Source organism: Rhagoletis zephyria, unplaced genomic scaffold, assembly GCF_001687245.7.
Source record: "Rhagoletis zephyria isolate East Lansing unplaced genomic scaffold, Rhagoletis_zephyria_1.1 Rzeph_scaffold_00174, whole genome shotgun sequence".
Classification (NCBI taxonomy): Eukaryota; Metazoa; Arthropoda; class Insecta; order Diptera; family Tephritidae; genus Rhagoletis; species Rhagoletis zephyria.
The window spans coordinates 308,242-328,882 of NW_016157258.1; the positions used below are offsets into that span (position 1 = coordinate 308,242).

Here is a 20,641-nt window from a genome sequence, read left to right on the forward strand (position 1 = left end):
ACTTTTTCATGAAAAAGGGGCTTTGGTAAAACAAAATTCAATGTGTATAAACACTAGCCTTATGTAGGCTGAGTTTAGCTGAAAACAGTTATGACAATTAAGGCCCAAAGTCTTATCACTGGGCAACGCTTTTGCTGAGACCGATGGAAACTTCTTACTATTCATGTTGCGGTGTTTGCTCAGCTCTCGTTTAGTCGACGAGCAGCGTACATACATTTGTCCAGGACCAGCTGACACGTGTTCGCGGCAGCCCCTGGTATCTAATCAGATTTAGAAACAACCGAGCGGAAATTAATAATTTTTAGTCTAATTTGAACTGAACCATAAATAAAGTCCTGGTGTGTTTCCTTCTTCATTAAAAACTGACTCTGGTCCGTTTTCTAACATAACGTGTTAGCTAACAAGGCAGATCTTGGTCAAGTTTCTATAATGTCTCTCGATCTTCGCTCGATTTGTGTAGCGTTAACTAATGGGGACCCACTGTAAATAACTTCTGCCTTAGTAGCGGCGATTATGGTGTAGAGATGGAGACCGTAGCAGAAATGCGATGTAATTTTTTTAAAACATATTTCCATGGCCCAGACTTGGTAGTCATGGAAATAGAGCGTGTTGAGCCAGCGAGGTGAAGTATGTAGAAGAAGGCAAATGAGGCATTTATGATGTACAAATGTTTTGTGCGCAAATCTCGGAGCTCTAGATCGTAAATCCTATGATGGATGTAAGGGCGATATAGTTTTACGCCGCCTCCGAACGACAGATGGTTTTATGAGAAGCTTTTTCATGGCAGAACTACATGTGTTAGCTTACAAATTATTAGAAAAAAATACTATGTTGCAAAAATCGAACTGTGGACTGCCAAGGAGCAATGCGCACCTCAACTTATTCGGCTATGGCGACCAACGCGACTATGATTTGGAAAGCGTAATATCGCATAATATGGGTAAATGGAGAAATTAAGTTCGCAATACTCGTTAACCCTATTGCCTAGAGATCAGAGCTTGAAGATAACTATTAACAAATTTAAGTGCTCGCATAATAACACTTATTGAAGGAGAAATACAGTATTAAACGGACATTAACCGCCACCTTTTTAAAAATGCTTTAGTGGTTGCTCTCAGTGAGAAAATTTTAGCCATGCGAAACAAAAATTTTTCTCAGTCAAGGAGGAATATAAATGAGAAATAAAAATAAATCTCCTTCCGTTGTATACGTACTTCCATATGTAAGCACAACTTCACTTGCACTTGCTCCTTAATCTATTATTCTGGGAGGTTTTGCATTTCACTAGCCGGCTCAAGATTATTCCCTAACCTAATAAAAACAATCCCACTACCCGGGTACCCGAATAAAAACCACCTCCTACCCGGGTGCCTGTCTAAAAATAACCCGCTACCTAAGAAACCGAATAAATATTATCCTTTAAGCGGATATCGCGTTAAACATAACCCGTTACCCACTTACCCGGATTACATATATTAACCCGGTTTCTCGGATAAGAATAACATGCTACCCAAGTACACAGATAAAATCTACGCCTACCCGGGTATTCGGGATAACCCCCTACCTAGGGAATGTGACACATATAGCGGATTAGGTACCCGGATAACGACAACCGCATACCTGGGTACTCGGATAAAGATAACTCCGTACGCGGGTACCCATATAAAGTTAACCCACTACCCGGGCCCGGCTAAATATAACCCGCTATCCGTAGTACACAATATTATTTCTCTCACTTAATAACCGAAAACCAGCCACCATTACAAATAAGTCTCCTAGGTTAACCTCAGTGGAGGTGATTTATTTCTCGAAATTAAAGATAGATCTAAGTTGCCAAACAAAATAATGCGCGCATTTGTATATATGTATATCTCACCGAGAGAAACCTTTATGCGACTGTCTCTGAGCATAAGCGGGAGCTCCGCTTTAACCAGTCCGCGTAGGTGTTCAAAATTAAATTTACTTTACATTCAATAGCTTTTATTTAAAGCTACGAGTAAAGAAGCAAAATAATTTTTTTATTACGATACATTTTAATAAAGTGCCGGTAATTATAAAATTTACAACATTTATATATCTATATCTGCAACAAGTCCGTCAATTATAAATTGCACAAACATACCCATATGGACATAACTTTCGCAACGGAAGCGAGAAAGTGTCCAGCCGACAACCGATGATTGCAAAGGACACACATATTTGCATGGTGGGCGGGAGGCGTGGAGCACGAAGCCTGCAATGAATGTGTTGAACGTCTGGTGGCGGTGACAATTTTAAGCCCGTAAACTGACACTTGGACACGAACAACAGCCACAAGTATGGCAGAGGAAAATAACAACTGAAACCGAAATCGTAATAAACAATTCTCGCATGCAAGCAAATTCGTATGTAATATTAATGCAAAGAAAAAGAAAATAGTCAACAAGCATAGGGTGAACCCAAACGATTTACATACATTCGACAGGCAAATGACCAGAGTCAGCAGCGGAAGCAGCCGACTGGCTGAAGGATTTATTGCATTTGTCTTTGTGGTGGGCCATGCAACACGCTCGATGCGCATAAATCACAGCACACCACAGTCACAGTGATGGAGTAGCTAGCAATACAATTACAACTACAACAAGTTAATGCTGCAACAACAACAACGAGCACACACATAGCCAACGATCAAAGACATAGCATAATGTTGCTGCTTCTTGTCTATGTCCGATGCATTCATTTATTACCAAAGATTTGATTTCAATTAAATCGTTGCAGCATTGATTTGTTGCCCAAACACGCAAGAGACAGCAATAATTGCTGGAATTTGCTGCTAACAACATACAAATGTATATATCATATAGATATGTATGTAGGTACATACACCCTGGTGTGTAAGGGCAGATGCAAGGAATTTATGTTGCTTGATTTCGTTGTTAGTGTACACTGTACATATGTATGTGTGTTTGTAAATATGTGTGTATGCGTATGACTAATCGATGCCTAATCGAATCTGTGGCGGTTTGTGCACACAGCAAAGATGGAGCAAATTGCATAAAGCTTGTTGAGTTTGCTCACTGCAGTGTAGTGTGCTGTGACAGAGCGGTAAGTGCCACCAGGGCGTATGATTAACATGCACCGGCACCCCAAGGCAATAATCAGCTGCATTTAGCGTGGTAATTAAAATTTACTTGCGGACTTCCTCACACAAATACACGGAAATACGCAAATTAAATATAAATGGAAAAGTTTTTCGTTGATAAATTCAAATGTGGCTTGGATAAAGTAATTTATCTCAACGTTAGCTAAAACTAATGTATTGATTTCAAAAATATTTCAGCTCCACAAAAAGTAGTCTTTTATATACCAACGTGTTCTTACAAAAATGTAAATTTATTTGCTGATTGCGGTAGAATATTTATCTAGGAAAAAAACTTTTTTTTTGGGGAAATTTTTAGGCGACAAAGCCCTTGAAATGGGCGTGACCATGACTAAATTAAAAAAAGAAAAACAGATTTTATTGGGATTTCGGTAGAATATCTTAACAAAATTTTTTTAGCATCTTTTTTTTTTAAATCGAAGAATCTTCTAGAAATGTACGTAGAAATTTAAGGACCAAAGTTTTATCGTTTAGATTTTGTTGTGGATTTTGGCAGAATACTATTTCGATATTCTCGGGCTATTTCGGAATTCTCGAGTCTATTTCGGTATTCTTCGGCCTATTTTAGGATTTTTTTTTAATTTTCATTGTATTTATCGATTTTTCAATCTATATATTTATCAATATATTTATTAAACATATATCGATATCTAAATTTATCGATATATTTGTGAATATTGTTATTGATATAGTAATTTATTCATACATATATGTACATTAGAGTGGTCCAATTTTTGAATGGGGGAAAAAAATTCATCCTAGAGAACGGGACACCCCCTTAGTTTTTTCCTTTCGATATTTGTAATATCTATACCAACTTTCAGTTTTCTACTGCAACCAATACAGGGTGCTCAATGACCTTGAAATGCGCTACTGGATCGCTGTTAAACTGGCAAAAATATTGGTGATTTTTATTAAAAGCTACTGTTGCCATGACAGCTGAAGCTTGTGATATTTTAATAGATAATTTAAATTTGAAATGTTCTTAGATTACTTAACCAATTGTTCATATTTATCGAAAACCCGGGATAGTCCCTACAATCTTAGAAATCTGTAGGCAGCTTCGAAAATCTCGAAATAGTCCTGAGGACTCCACAAATCATAGAAACCTCGAAGTAGTCTCGAAAGAGTCCCGAAAATCGCGAAATAGTCCCTAGCAACAAATAAATGAAAATGAAAGGAAAAAATTAGTCCCGAAAACGCCGAAAAAGTCTCGGAAATCTCGAAAAAGTCCCGGGGATCCAGAAATAGTTCCGACACTCCCGAAAATCCTAAAAAGCTCGAAGTAGTCTCTAAAATCCCGAAATAGTCCTCAAATTACCGACAAGATTTCGAACGTTACGACAATTTTGAAAAAGACAAAAAAATGAGACCTATAAGTCAACCAGCCAAGGTACGTAACACGAGTTTATTTGCCGTGAATTGCGGGTCAATCAAGCTATGGCGCTGTTCTAAATGAAGACAAAACTGCCCCAGCTCGGGCTCCAAAAAGGCTCAACGATACTGGACGTTTAACAAGGCTTATGCTAGGAAAATAAAAAAATCTTTAGGTTCTTGATTTCGTGACTGAATGGACGACTCAGTCTTCTTCTAAAATACTGTTATAGTCGAAACAAGACATTTCCAGAGAGAACGGTCTCACCCTATTTCGAATATGGGAAATCGATCTGCATCACTCGTGTTATAAGATTTCTGCAAAGCTTTATAAGAATCCCACCTGGCCAAGTTTTGGGGTCACCTGGCCATAAAAAAATTATTTCAATTATCTATTTTCCCGCCTAGCCCTAGAAACTCAGGATTCTACCTCTTTCAGGGTGTAATAGGGGGTTCTGGGAAATGAAGGAGGGGTCTAATTCAGTTTTTGTTTGGGGTTTCACCGGCTCAAGTGGTCAATTGAAATTACTTTTTATGATCATAGTCATAGATAGAAATTAGGTACCGTTAAATAGGGAATACTGCCTGAAAACTTTTTTTCTTTTGGAGCGAAATTACAAAGAAAAACAAAATATACTAATTATGAAGGCATGCAGGAAACATAAATAACGAATGATTGGGATTGTTCATTACCGAAATAGGGTGAAACCGCCCTTTCCGCCCATGTTTTTGAAAAGAGTTATCAAAGTGAAATACATTAACCATTTCAGAGCCTAATCAAATTGGTTTGCTTCAACTTTTTTGATGGTATATTATTGTTGGTGGAACGTCAATCTTTACCAAAATCCGTTCCAAATATAAAAAATATTAATTTCGCTAAAAAATTTACACTCCTAGCCATTAAAAAAAAAAAACAATTGTCATACGATTCCTGCTGTACCTTAATTGATTTTAGATCCCATGGTTTCTTCGGCATATTTGCTTAGAAGTGCACGTAGCATACTTATATAGCACTTGCATAGCAAAACAAATCGAGCAGCCCTAATATATATATCATTTTTCTATTCATTCCATAAAATTCATTCATGAAATAAAAATTCAGTTCTACGTACATTCAAAAAAAAAGGCTATAGAAGAATACTTACATGCGCCTCGTTGGTGTGTACTGTGACCGTCACCGGTGCCAATGGGCTGACTAGATGCTCCGGCGACGAAGACAATTGCATATTCTCTGGTATAGCTTGTGGCGCACGACCAACCATAGCTGCAGCTGTGGAACCACTAACACCGCCACTACCACCGCTCATTCCCATACTGGGTGCACCATTAATACTAGCCGCGTTGATATGTGCATTACCGGCTATTGACTGCTGCTTGCCGCCGCCGCCGCCGCCACCACCACCGGCACCTATTGCTGTGTGATGTATTGGCGGTGGTGGAAGAGGTGGCGTTGTTGCTGCTGGCGGTTCCAAGTCGCGTGTCGATGCATACGTCACACTGTCATCACGCACACAAGCCAAGAGTTTGCCCTCCTCCGAGGTGCTGTCATCACCAAAGCTGCCAGTGCCAGCAGCACCATTGCCAGCGCCAGCGCAATTGACATAGTCACTTCGAGCTGCTGCCGCACAGTGTTGGCCAGTCGTAGTTGTTGGCATTAATTGTGGCGGTGGCGGTGGCAACTCATCATATTCGCTCAGATGTAAAAGTTTCATGCCATGCATGCCGGTGGGAGTTGTGCCGCTGACATGTGTCTCATTGCCACAGCCGATCGTCATGACGGGGTCGATTTTGTTCTGGTTGGTGGTGCCTTTGTTGCTCAACACCATGCTGCTCATACTGGTCATGTTGATGCCTGCCATGGTGGTGGCAGCGCTGGCAGTTCTTAATGTCGCATATTCTCCGTCGTCAATTTCCCCCGCAACACTGGCAAAACATATCGCGGTTCCACGGCACGAATGGCTGCATATTTCATATTCACAGATGGGTGAGTTGTTAGACGACGAGGACGACGACGACCGACGACGGATAGAGCGACAAGGTTAAATGCGAGGTAAAGTAGGAAAAAAAGAAAGAGAACATGTTTTCATAATTTATTAGTGCAAAGGTTATGTCCTAACTAATGTTACGTTCATTCATAAGGATATACCTAAGTGCATACATAAGTATGCATGTATGTATGTATCTATACTTAAAAGGCTATGAATGACGAATGTGATTCACAGTGGCAGCAGCAAAAGTTGATAGTGTCACATATACATATAGGTATGTTTGTTTGTTTATTAAAAACTATTGCAAAGAAACATATGTTCGTACATTAGCGTGCATCACCGAAAGGGGTCGCGGTTTTACAACCGGTATTATAAAATTAATTACGTTTAAATATTTCGAAAAAATATTCACCCTTATCATGAGCTTCATTTTCCTCGAACCGGTTCACTTTTCAGTTTTGGTTTCCATGTATTTACTATGGGTGGATCAACAATTTTTGGGTGAACTTTTTTTTCGGGTGAAACTCAGTATAAGGTAGATTAAGATTTACGTGAGCTGGGCCGATTTGAAAATACCTAGAAAAATAAAGGTATTATAAAAAAATATTTGTTTCCAAAAAATACCCTCAGATGACATAGAAGCTTAAGCTTAAAAGGTTTGCATAAACATCTTTGCACATTTTATCGTAGGAATTAAAATACATAATGAGATTTTTGGAGGCATTTTGAAATCGGCCCTGCTTACGTAAATCTTAATACTTTTCCGAGTCTTAAAATATAATAGATTGTATAATTCCGATAGAAAAACAGTACCGATTTTTTTTTTGTATGGAGTATGACGCACCCTAATGTGCGGCATAGAAATACATTATCGTATATGAATACCAAAGCTTGTTCCTAGAAAAGTTTTGCTTTATTCATTTGAGCACCTTTTTGTGTAGGTAGGTACATAACTATGTACATTAGACAGTGCCATCTTGCAAGAAAACAAATAAGATCGGCGTATAGCTCTGAGTATAAATTATTTTTGTAAGGCAATTTCGAAAAAAAATTTGTTTGATCGAACCTAGGGGTCGCCTTTTTTAAATTTTTCGGTGACGCCTACTTTCGGCAATACATTTTCTAATCAATATACTTCCTTTGCAAAAGTTTAATGATTTTTGGCGAGCTTTAATTTACTGATATTAGGATGGTACATTAGGGTGACACGAACTGAGATATGCTGGGTAAGTACTAGAACGGGTTAGTTGAAGTCAATGAACTTTGGAACAGGAAACACTTTCTCTTCCTTAGAAAAACAGCGATATATCATACTTTAAGAACCGACTGTAAAAATGCGACCCCTACCTTCGCCAAAAAAAAATTATATATAATTATATGTATTTTGTATCGAAATTGCCCAGCAAAAATACTTTAGTTTCAAAGGTGTACGACGATTTTTTTTTCTGGTACGGTCTAACGTATATGTATTACATACTAACGTATTCTGTGTTTTTCTTTTCATTAACTTGGTTAGTCCTTTTGTTATTTCCATACCTTGACTTTTACGTCGACAATGACGTTGATTTTGATTATAAGAATATAAAAGGGCACAGTACTCATAATTATAATTAGCAAATAATAAATTGGAAGCAAAAGGCCAGTGAACTCAATACAATATCTGCACATAAGTTGATGCATTAACACTCGTAATTTATCTTTGGTTGGTTGGTTTTCCGTACTTATTTATATTTGTACGAATATTTGTTATATCAGCCTGTGAAAGTATATTTTAATTATTATACTAGCATGCTTCGCCATGGATATTACATCTTTAACAATTTTTCCTCTTTTTCATTCATATTTTACACAACCTTTTTTTACATAAGATTTTTTTTAAAAGAAGTTTAAAATTTCAAAAAATTATTTTAAAAAATTCAGTTTGATGTAGAATAAAAGATGGGTGCCAAATGAAAAAAAAATCCTGTAGAATTGGAAAATAATTTAAGTGTTCTGGTTCAAAATGACGAATAGGTATTGAAAATGCATTCTTAATCAATTTACTTTTTTAAAGCTAATATGTAAAGTTGGAAGGGCGAAATTCAAGGATGTGGTCGTGTGTAGTTATATTAGTCTTTAAAATAATTTTTTTTTCAAAAATATATACATATTAAAAATTCTTAAGGATATTCAAGGATGCAATTTTAAAAGAACTTTTTTAGCACATATTCGTCTCTGGTGCATAGATTACAAATTTTTTAATTTTAAAGAATTTTCTATTTCATATGGTACCCATAATGTTACTTCTATATTGCACTGAGTTTTAAAAAAAAAATTTTAGAATTAATCATATTTTTTTAAATTTTTTAAGAAAAATCCCGACGTCAGAGAGAAAAACTAAAAACGTACTTTAGCTATTTTTTGCCCCTATTTTCGCGAATATATTCTGCCGAAATACACAATAAAATCAAAACTTATTAACTTTGACCCTTAAATTGCCACACCCATTTCAAGAAGATTCTACGATTTCAAAAATAAGTTGCGGAACAAATGTTGTTGAAGAAGAGATATTTTGCCGAAATCTACTCTCTTTTTTGTCTTGTACACAGTTTGCAACTATTGGCTTTTGTATTTTATTAAAATTAAGTAATTAAAAAGTAAATGGTCTAAACGTGTTCTGATACGCATTTATGCAGCACACATACATACATATGTATTTAAATAAATCCAAAAAGAAACCTCCTTTCATTGCTCGTAAAAAATTTGTTAGTTCCAATCTAAATCACTTTGCTGCTGCCACATGTGTCCATAACAACCCTGCAAACCAAAGTTCCCGAAATCTTAACGAAATCTTTAGGAGTATCTGATTTCTGTAACGATTTTTTTCCGAATCTTCATAGAAAATTATATGAAGTGGTTGACACGAACTCGTAAAGAAATTTCTGTACGAAAAATAAAGAAAATTCTGAAAAAAGTCTGCAAGAAATTCTTCACATAGCAGCATTATTTTCATTTCTTCACCGATTTTCTTCCGAAATTTCGTAAAAGAATGGAAGTGTGCGTAATTTATTTCATTTTAGAAAATTCGGAAAAAAATCGGATGGGATCTTTCCGAATTCGTTAAAATTTCTTTACGATTCAGAATACTCTGAAAAAATGGTTTGCAGGGAACATAGGAAAATACATACATATTTTACTAGTAGATATTTAACACTATTTAGTTTCTAAATCTATCAAACAACAATATGTTAGTTGAACATTTAGATACATAAATAAATTGTAACTATATATATTTAGTTATTAACTACAAACCATACAATACATTTGTAATTTTGTTAGTAACATATTAGTTACATACATATGTACATACCAAAAAAAATCCTAAGTTCCATACATATTTACGTAATACTATGAACGAAACGAAATGATTAAAATAAAAATCGTATATAAATTTTTTAATTAAAAAACAGGCGACAAGCGGAACAAAAATAGTTTCTTATTTTCAATACGACCAATACTTTTACATACAATAACTGTATCTGTCTGTCTGAGTGTAATCATCATACGTACATACCAAGGCGAATTTCAAATGCATAAATGTGTGTATGTATGTAAGTTTGTATGTTTTTTCCCGTTACTTATGTATGTACGCCAAACGAATTAAATGTTTCGAAAAAGTGCGAGAGAATGGCAAAAATTTCACAATAAAAAAAAACACCGAAATTGGTTTTTTAAATTAATTTAATTGTGAATGTGCTGCATGTAAAAGATTTGAATGATAAGTGAAAAATTGGTGAGCGCGCAAATAACTTTAATAAAATTTCGCTTTTCAAAAAAACGAGTTAAATGAAATAAAGATCAACGCAACTGTAAAGGACAAAAAAATTAAAATGAAATGTCACGTTTCAAATAATAATACATTCAATGCATAAATATGCAAGTGGGCTTTGGGCTTAGGGTAGAAAAAAAAAAGAAACTTTTAAGCTGAAAAAAAAAATAAATAACAGATGCAGTTAAATATTAGTGACTTAAACGAAAAATCGGTAACGTGCAATGATTCAAAATTTATTGTTGGTTGTGTTGTGGAAATTTCAATAATAATATATGTATGAAAAAGTAAGAGAAAACAAATTGTGGTTTATATTTATTTAGTTTTAATGAAAACATAAACATTTAACTGTTTGTTTCTAACGCAGCAACATAATTTTTTTTGCTAGCTTAAAATTTGAATATCTCAGCTCTACTTTGCTCATAAGTGGTTTGAAAAGGCTGCTCAATTTCATAGCACTCCGGGTACAGCCTCAGGTTATAGTAAAATTGAACCCCGAAACCGCTGGCATAGCATTCTAGATAACAGTTCATAGTCTGCAAAATCATCTTTCGTCAATTCGCAGCTGATTTTTTCGCTTAATATAAAAAAAAAAATGTATCTCTTTCGTATTTATTTTACGGCGGGTAGCAATATTGACGTGAGAATACACCAGAATATTCGAAAATTCATTGTTGGTCTATGTGTGAAGACTTAACAGGGTGACCACCCGTCCACCCTTTTTATATAAAATGGAGGAAATTTTCTTTTTATGGGAAAACGCAAAAACGTGAATTAACCGTAACGTAGTACCGACGCAACCGAAAGTTGGTTAAGCTGACCGGAGGTGCATTTTTTAGGGGGACCTACAAATGTACATGTAGCATTTATTTGAAACTTTTTCCTAAGAACTGCCATTTTCAACCTCTAAATGGCTTTTGAATTCAACTCGTTCTGAACTTCAAAAATGGACGAAAATGTATTTACTGGAAAACAAAAAATATGAACTACCAAGTCGGACATGCCCTATCTTTTGGTAGTATTACTGATTTCGACCGGAAGTCCGTTCTTTTAGCCGGAAGTTTATTCCTGGAAAAAAGCTTCAGACAAAATTTATATATTTTGTCCCCAGCATCTGAAGCTGTGGTAAAAACATGTATGTCCCATTTAAAAAAATAGACTTCTGGTCGGTTTAACCAGCTTCCGTTCAAAACCGGAAGTCGGTAATACGATCAAAAGATAGCGCATGCCCGACTTCTTAGTTCATATTTTTGCGTTTTCCAATACATATAAAACCTTTTCCTTCAGTTTAGAAGGAATGGACGGATGGTCTAGGAAACCCTGTACTATATTAAGTTTTATAGCTATATAATGACGATCACTTCTACCTATTTGAAGTTGCGGTTTCGGGTAAAAGGTTGTACTGAGATTATATAATCCAGACAGACCCTAGGTTGCTAAGGTGGGTAACAAGTTCGGGTCATCTAAAAAATGGTGCAAAGCGAGACAATCGCTCAGAAAGCCCTTAGCGGACTCCACCTCTTCCTTGTCCTTACAATTTCTGCAGAATCCTTAGATGAAACTGGCAGCCATAGGGGCAATAGCATTCCGTTAAGGAACTTTATGATCCACTCATCGAGCGATTGCGCTACTCTGTTGTGTGGTTTATTGAGTGGGTATCCTCAGAACGCAGTAAGTACTGGGCAGCGATAAAGAGCCTTCGACAGACTGGGCATATCGGCACTTCGGAAGAATCCATTAAAATGGATTGATATCAGGTTACCCTCTGGGTATCTAACGGCGCTTTCTTTTCTACCGAAAAATGTTGCCTTCTCATTGCCCTTTGCGCACACAATACAAAGAAGAGGGCATCGAATAGGTATGACCGCAGAATCAGGATTACTAATCGCAATACAGCTTGGCCTTAGTCAGGCAAACGTTAGTGCTTTCGTAACGATATTAAAATCGTGATTAAAACTTTCAATGCCAGCGTGGGAAAGGATGGTGTTTTTGGTGGCACGGTTCCAGCTTATAAGACGATTCGTCCGAATATTAGCGTGCAACACGAGGCTCCAAAATAAATAAATCCGGTCTTACTTGATCGAAAAATGAGAAACTAAATCAGTCATATTTTGAAATGAATAGATATACGCATCTGAAGACCACAATCGTACCACGACATCGAATTGAAATTCAGCGTCTCTGAATGAAGGAAAGCTATGCAATGCGGTATTTGCAGGTGATGGCATAGGAGAAGGCGAATATTCTCTGGGAAGGAGGGACCCGGTGGTGAAGGTTTTGACTTCAATTGGTATTTCAGTTTACACAGAAGAAAATTAACCGGCGCGGTTTGTTGGACTCAACTAAACAACTTACGCTTTTACAGGATAAAACAAGGGTACGAAAATGTCGATGAACCATTTATAGAAATTGATGGCCTTTTCGGGATTTTTTGAGACTATTGTAAGTTTAAGTATTCTTCGAGAATCTCGTTTTTTTTGGAGATAGAAATCTAAAAGGGGTTGCTAAAAGGAACTCTAGAGCTCCATTTCAAACTGAGTTGTCGTTCATAACCAATGAAATTGATGAATCCACCTAATAAAGTGTAAATATGTATGTAGTCGTTTAAATCATAAACTTTTCAAAAACTCGAGAGCACTTGAACGCCCCACTTTTGAGCAATTGAGCGAGCATTAAAAAGGTGTGTGCGATCTAAGCAAAACTATGTTTGTAATTTCGAAACTAAACAAATGGTTTGCAGTGCATTTCATAACTTGTGTGTGATATTTTTTATTTTTTTTGTTTTTAAGTAGTATTTTGTAGTTTCATTCGTTTTTAATTGTTTTTAATTGTTTTTTTTTTTTGTAGTTTAAAAGAAAACGATTTTTTACCGCTTGCCATCGTTTTGTTCTTGGTCACCAATTAGTAGAACATCATCAGACGTACTCGGTACTTCATTGAAGGTGACCTTCAATTTCGGTGAGCTTGGCGTTAATTTTGGCCAATACACATCATCGTTGCCACCATCAGTGCTGGATTCAGTGCTCAATTTGCCACCGCGGCCACTATTACCAACACCGCCACTGCCACCGCCACCAGTAGTACCACTCATTAAAGATGAGCTCTTTAGCTCCGAGCTGCCAATATTGCTGCCACTGCCACTAACACTTCCAGCGCTGGGCAAACTACTACGATTTACCATCAATAGCGGTTGGGTGGTCGCTTTGGTAATGCCATAGGCATCCATTGGTGGCAATTTGAATGTCCAACGACGTTTGGCTGTCAAACCCAACCAAATAACAATCCACAGCAAGAGATGTGCGACGCTGACGAGAGCTGTAGGGGAGAAAAAAGAAAGATATAGAAAAAGTGGAAAGAAAACAAAAAAAAAAGTTTATTATTACAATTGTAAGAATTTGGTAAGGTGTATGCATGCAAGTAAAATTTCAATTTCAAGCTTAAATTGGTATTAGTTAGCAATAAAAGGTGAGTAAATGATGGAGTGTTTCTGACAGAATATTTCCTCTAATGCCGTTGAACTAAAGTGCGCTCTTTTGCAACTGGCCTTCACTGTTCTTAAGTATTCGCTCGCACTGATTGAGCGCTTTAACTGTTGAGCATCCTGCTTCTACATACAATCGCTTTATCTCTACTCTTCTCCATTGTTTCTTCTTCTTCTTTAATTTCGTTGTTAAGCGTTGATCCACTACAAGCATTGTTGTCTATGTGAGCGGCTTAAGTGCTATTCGATTGTACGAGTACTATGTATTATTTGCTAGCTTTTACTAATGCGATTTCATTTTAATTGCGATTAGTTTCTGTTTTCTTTTCTGTTTTTTTGATACTTCTACTCCCTTTTTTCTGATTTTCTCGCCTGTTTTTCCTATCTTGCACTTTTATTTCATTCAGGTTTTGTGCTGCTAATTGGATTTGATGGTTCGTCAACGAGTTCAAGTGCCTTCTTTTTTTCCAATTTCCCCGGTTCAATATAGTACACTTCGCTCATCTAGTGCATACACACATACATACATATGTATATGCATACAAATGTATTTGTAGGAGAAGAAGTTGATGTCTAAATAATTTAAGGATACCTTTAACCAAATCAACTGAAAATGGATTACGAAGGAAGTTTAAAAATTTTCGGTTTTTACAATTACAAAATTTTCGAATATCGAATTTTTACAATCAGATAAAATTTTTTCTAAAATTAAAAAAAAAAAAAATCCGTTTGGTGAAAAATTTTTGATAACATTTAACATTTTTCTTTTGCATTTTTTCGTTTTGGGGAACTTTATAATTAGTATTTGTTATGTAACATTCATTAGCAGGAACGGTAAATCGATTTTCTTCAAAATTTGGTACTTTCACCGCATTTTGCACTAAAAAATGTGATTTAAGCTAATACAAATTAGAAAATTGGGCTAAACAAATCTCTTTCAAATCAAATCAGCTTTCATTTGAAAAAAAAAACATAAAATCAAAATCAAAGTCAATATCTGTGGCCTGTAGCCACATTACGAAGATAAAATTTCCGTTTTAGACCACTGTGCGCTGGTCAGCTGAGGAGCATCTGCTCACTCATTTGAAGCTGCATACCAAATTCCAAACAGTTTAGATTAATTTTCAGTCTTAGAACTGCTTGTATGGCAGGCTTTTACTGAAGTCCCCATAGAGTATTTGGCTCTATAAATTTTTCTTTTGCAGGAAGCTAAGCAACATAGCCACTTTCTTGCAAAAGTGACTCCAGAAATCGGTTTGTCACTGGAGGTAAAAAAGGGATATTGTCTTAATAACCGTGTAAACAATTTGCTGTCATGGTCACTTCGATTTTCGAATTTTCTGCTTCCTATCGGTTTGCTAAATCCAGGATCACAGAACCAACAAAGCGTTAAGAGCCGATTTTGACGTTGTTCTCATCCCGTTGTCCTCATCATGCTTTTGACTATTGTTCTATAGGATACTATAGAAGAATACGTGTTTATACCTAAGTACCACAGTCGGTATCAGACCCAAAGTCTTACTAAAGGTCTTCCGGGTCCGGGTCATACTGGGAGTTGACAGAAATGCGTAACGTTCATTGATCTTATTCACGATTTTCTGTGTCTTTCCACTGACCACACTGGCACACATCCATGACGCTAGGCCAGAAACATCGATGTCTTCAACTCCTTTTTAGGAAAGGTGACGGCCTCTGGGGCGACTTCTTTAATCTCATGCTGCAGAGCTAAATCGCTCAATGGCCTTCACTCATGTGTAAACGCCTTAGCATGGGTGAAATTTGCTGTAAATCTGTAATTCCTTCTTATGTGTAAAAATTACTATTGGGGACCATTTTGGGGATAGTACGGGGTCATTTCGAGACAAGTTCAAAACCATATCAAGGACTGTTTAGGACGATTTCAGGACTAGTTCTGGATCATATCCGGTCCTACACAGAATTATTTCAGGATGCTTTCAGAGCTATTTCGAGAATAGTTAACGCCTATTTCAAGGCCACTTCGGGACGAGTTCAGGAATATTTGGGGTTAATTTCGGGACTACTTTAGTACCCTTTCGGGACTCACAACTACTTCAAGACCATTTAGGGATTAGTTTAGGACTATTTCATCAGCATTTCGGAACTGGTTCGGGAACATTTTGAAACTAATAATGGACTATTTCAGACCCGTTTCCAGACTTGTTCGAGATAATTTCTGAACAAGTTCGGGACAAGCAAAAACGGAAGATAACAGACAAGCTTAATTCATCATCCTGGAAATACCAACAAGGTAAACAAAAGCACTCCTTAGCCCCACAAGGAATGGCTGTTTTTAAAATTTTCAAACCTAGAAAGAAAAAAATCTGATGTGTACTTATGTATTTCTGTTGTGTAAGCTGGAATATGGCCTAGCACCAACATATACATACACTCGAGTACGAATTTCCACAAATGATGAAATATATATGCTATCTATAAAATAAATTAAACAACAACTACTATCCACACTCATTCAACTTACCTGACAGAAACGTAGGGCAGTGTAAATTATTCCTGTACGTGGCGCTGAGGTCGTTCAACAGAGGCGCCTTCACCACGGCCAACGCCAGCACGTAACAGAGTGAAGCACAGTGCGCAAAATAAATCCACGTATCACTCGATTTCATCGTGATTAATGAGCGATCACGCATTTTTGCCGCCAATCGGCCGTGCCCGTACAAGTACATAATCATCGATGATGCAATCATCAACACCGACGACAGCAAGAACAGCGCCAACGTTACGACACCATTCAAAATGAGGCCGGGGTTTTGGATGGGCATCGCCTGACTGTACACCTGCAATTTGTATAGATTGGCGGCGCCAATGTAGCTAAATATGATATCTAACGCGACAGCAATCATTTGTATGCTGAAAATGGTGGCAAATGACTTGGTTGTCGTCCAAAAGACAGCCGGATAGCGTACACACCAAACGAGCAACGCAAAAAGTAGATTCACGAATTCGGCGCTAGGTGGGTGTTCGAACACAGCCATATCGATGGGCTTTTCGATGCCAAAGAATATTTGTAGCATGCCGGCGAAACCATCGAGACGCACCAGATTCGTTTGTGGTGATTGCTGTGCGGTTGAGATGCTATTTGCGGCCGAAGATGAGGACGCCGTTGCCATCGAATCCGTGGAGCCCGCAGCGGCAGCGGTTGCTATGTACTCGCTTGAATCGTTGGCTGACAACTCACCCACCATATATTCCGGTTCGATTTCTACCTGCATTTCTTCCTGTGCCATGCGCTTAGAGCGTTTCACGCCGCCACCCACACCGCCGGTGCTGCTGCTCTTCGTTTTGATTTCGATAATTTTTGAATTGCTTGTTAACGGCGTGGACGGTATAATCTCTGGCAGCATCTCGGGCTTAACGATATGTATGTTGCTGTCACGTGTTGTCGTACTAATGGTGGATGTTGAATTGGCGTTGATGCGTCGTGCGTCGTAATCGAGCGCATCCGCTGCCAAAGTGGCTCCAGAATCGCGGTTTCGTGCACGTGGCAAAACTGCAGACTGCTCAAAGCTTGACCCAGCAGACAAATCCAACTCATCGAGCCGATTTAAATCGATATCAACTCTAACCTTCATGTTGGTGCCCAAAGCGTTGGATGGGCGCAAGTCGGCGGCTGCGCGGCCCACATCAAGGCGGGAGGAGCGCGATGCGGTTGACTCGTCTGAATGGCCGCCACCAGCAGCAGCAACGCCAGCACCACCTGCATTGGCAGCTGAGTTGCTGTGGTGGCGACGATGGCCGCGTTGTCGTTGATGTTGTCGATTGTGGCCGTGATGCTTACGCGGTGTATGTGGTGACTGCTCTTTATGTTGCTGATGACTGTGTTGATGATTGTTATGTTGCTGATGATGATGATGATGGTGGTGGTGATTGTGTGCGCGTGTGGGTTGCGTATGCACCACAGGTGTGGCTGAAGTTGTGGTGGAGCGCACAGCAACGGTCGATCCCTCTACATCTTTAGCCTCTGCGCTATTGTCACTTGCACTTACCGCCGTCGGTGTCGATTTTGTTGTGCTTGTGCGTTGAGTCGCCTTACTCGCATATTTTGTATTGCTTCCGGTAGTTGTAGTTGTTGTTGTCGTTATTGCGCCAGCGGTTGTAGTTGTCGCCACAGCAGCCGCACGTCCTGTTGAATAGTCAAGTTCGTTTGCTCTTGCTGTTGCTGTTGCTGTTGTCGTAGTTGTAGTTGTTGTTTTGGGTCGCATGCTGCTTGTACTCGTACTTGACTGCTTAGTTGTTGTTGTCGTTATAGTAGTTGTCGCAGCTTCCTTCTCATCAATATCCGAGTCAACAGTTGCCAAACTATTTCCCTTGTCGAGCGTGCCCAATGTGTCCCACACTTTGTCGTAGTTTTTGTTGTTATTGTCGCCCAGTTCATTCATGGCCTTACTTGCGCTTGTTGCTGTTGTTGCTTTTGCGGTTGTCGTTTGCGGCAACATGTTGACAGGTTTGTTTGTCCACAATTCCTTTGTATCAAAATGCTCAACAAAGATGCGTCCCCCACCGTCACTTTCACCGTCAATGTCAACACTGCCGGGTCCTGTTCCTCCGCCATCATAAATATCTACTTCTTCCTTAAACGTATAATGTTTGTTGTCTTTATGGTCTGCAACATCACTTATATCATCATCTTCGTCATCGTCTACATCGATATCATCACCGTTATTTGGTGCGTCGTCTTTCTCCGGCTCTTTATTGCTGCCCCGATTAATTAAATCGTGCATTTCGAAATATCTTGTCTTTCCGCCATCCATAAAATCCACTCCAACATTGTTGCTACCCTTGCCTCTGCCCGCCTCTTTGTGATTTTCCTTATTCCACTGCGTTGAACTCGTCAATACGTTGAGCATATTGTTGTTCAAATTAGTTGCTGTCAATTCCCCGCTGGTGACGGCAGTAAACATTGTATCGTTATAGTAAGCTTCTTCTGAGTCGTCGTCTAAACTATTGCCATTGCCGTTGTATCCGCCGTCGCCCGTTCCATTTTGGTAGGGAGCGGTAACTACTGAGAGCACAACCATATTACGTCGATTCACCGCAATAAAATCGAGTTCCGTTTGCCAAATATTATCTGCGAATGGTAGAAGCAAAAAGAGAAAATCAAGTTTAATTGCAGTGTGTGAAAGGTGTCAGGTGGAGTTTATCTAAAAGGATACCCATGAAGGATACCCGAAAAGTATTTCCTGTTAGGTAAAATTTACATTTAAGAACCTAAATAATGTTTAGTAATAAATCGGGAAATTCTGGCAGAGATAGTTGAAAGTCTTTTGTGAAACAACTGAAAGACAGTAGGCAAGACAGTTTGAAAGACTTGGTTTATTCTGGCACGAAAGTCTTACAAAACAAGCTTATTTGCCAACTTTCATGGTGAAAAGCTCTTTTGACATAAAGCACTTTTATATCATTTTTTTCGCGCTGTTCCAAAAGTCGCAATGGCTGACTCTTATTTTTTATTTTTTTTTGCAGTTTAATTTTCTTTTAATTTTTAGATTTTATTGTTTTAAAAGAAAAAAATATGTGTATATATTTTTAATTGCTATTAATGTATACAAACTTACATACATACATTCTCCTATTTCTATTCTTTTCTTTTTAATTTATTTTTAGATTTGATTATTTTAAAACGAAAATAATTTTTTTTATTTAATTTAATTATATTTTTGTTATAAAAATCAAATAATTAAGTTCCTAAAAATTACATTAACAGCCGGCTCCACTAGCCATTTAAATGGAAGACGACTTTTTATTTTTTTTTTCAATTTCCATATTAAATTCAAAAAGTTAAAATCTTTTTTTCGCTCAAAATTGCTTAATTTTTAGGAACTTAATTATTTTATTTTTAATTCTATTTTTATTTAATTTTCTTTTAATGTTTCAATTACATTATTTTAAGAAACATATTTTTTGGAGTTTCATTTAATTTTTAAGAATTTGTATATATATATTTTTTTTTAATATTATTATTTTTTTATTAAAGTAGCTCGCTCATGAAAGGGTCTAAACCCTTAGTTCAAGAAACCCCGCAAAAAGCAAATTTGGAAGTTCGTTAAAGGATTGATATATTCTACAAAGTTATTCTTGGGAAAGTTTTACTGGGGTCTTCTTAGGCAAAAGCTTCATGCTTCCAATGTAAAAGTCCCTAAAACTTTAGAATAAAAAAATCAACAAAAAAAATAAAAAATTGTTTAGCTGTTATTCTTTCTTTGCATAGTTTTTTTTGTTACTGTGTCTGTCTTAACCTTTAATTTCGCTCAGAATTTATTTTAACAATTTTTCGACTCTTTTGAAAACTACTTAGGGCGAGACATGAAAACTTTAGTAGGCCATAAAATAAAAATACGAGGTTTTGCAAATCCATCGAGTGTTTTACTACTGGATGGGTATACTTTCAAAAAATGTTAACAAAGTCCGGGCTGGTTTCGGCTGTCGCATAGTGTTATTGCTTAGTCTGGCGGTCAAAAGCCCTACAACATTCTGCAACACCACGTTTTGATAAATTTCAAGGGTTGCTTTACTCTCAGTCACTAGATCGATGAAAGCTTGTTGAAGCGCGGGTCTACCTCTTTTTTTTATCAAGCTGCTATGAAGCTGCGAGAAAGCTATGCCAAAGAAGGCCTAATCCGCACCGCAAACAGTGAGATCCCTTCTCTTGCTTACTGGAGAAAGCATATTGAGATTCCAATCTCCACGAAAACCCAGTGTCGCACATTTTCTCACAGCGCAGTCTTTAAAATGATCTGTTACTAAATAGCACTCTTGACATTTTCATTTACTTATCGACGGTAACTTTGACGTTGTTTCGATTCGCTTAATAC

The 20,641-nt window shown here is 37.5% G+C and overlaps 1 protein-coding gene across 1 annotated transcript in view; it reads right to left on the bottom strand.

Moving 5' to 3' along the window:
* Positions 1-20,641, bottom strand: part of tinc (transmembrane protein tincar) — a 107,699-nt gene that overhangs the window by 2,053 nt on the left and 85,005 nt on the right. The window contains exons 5-7 of the mRNA XM_017608029.1: positions 16,291-18,897; positions 13,180-13,624; positions 5,659-6,472 (exon numbers count right to left, since the gene is read on the bottom strand). Of these exons, the coding sequence (XP_017463518.1) occupies positions 5,659-6,472; positions 13,180-13,624; positions 16,291-18,897 (3,866 nt within the window). The remainder of the gene's footprint in view (positions 1-5,658; positions 6,473-13,179; positions 13,625-16,290; positions 18,898-20,641) is intronic.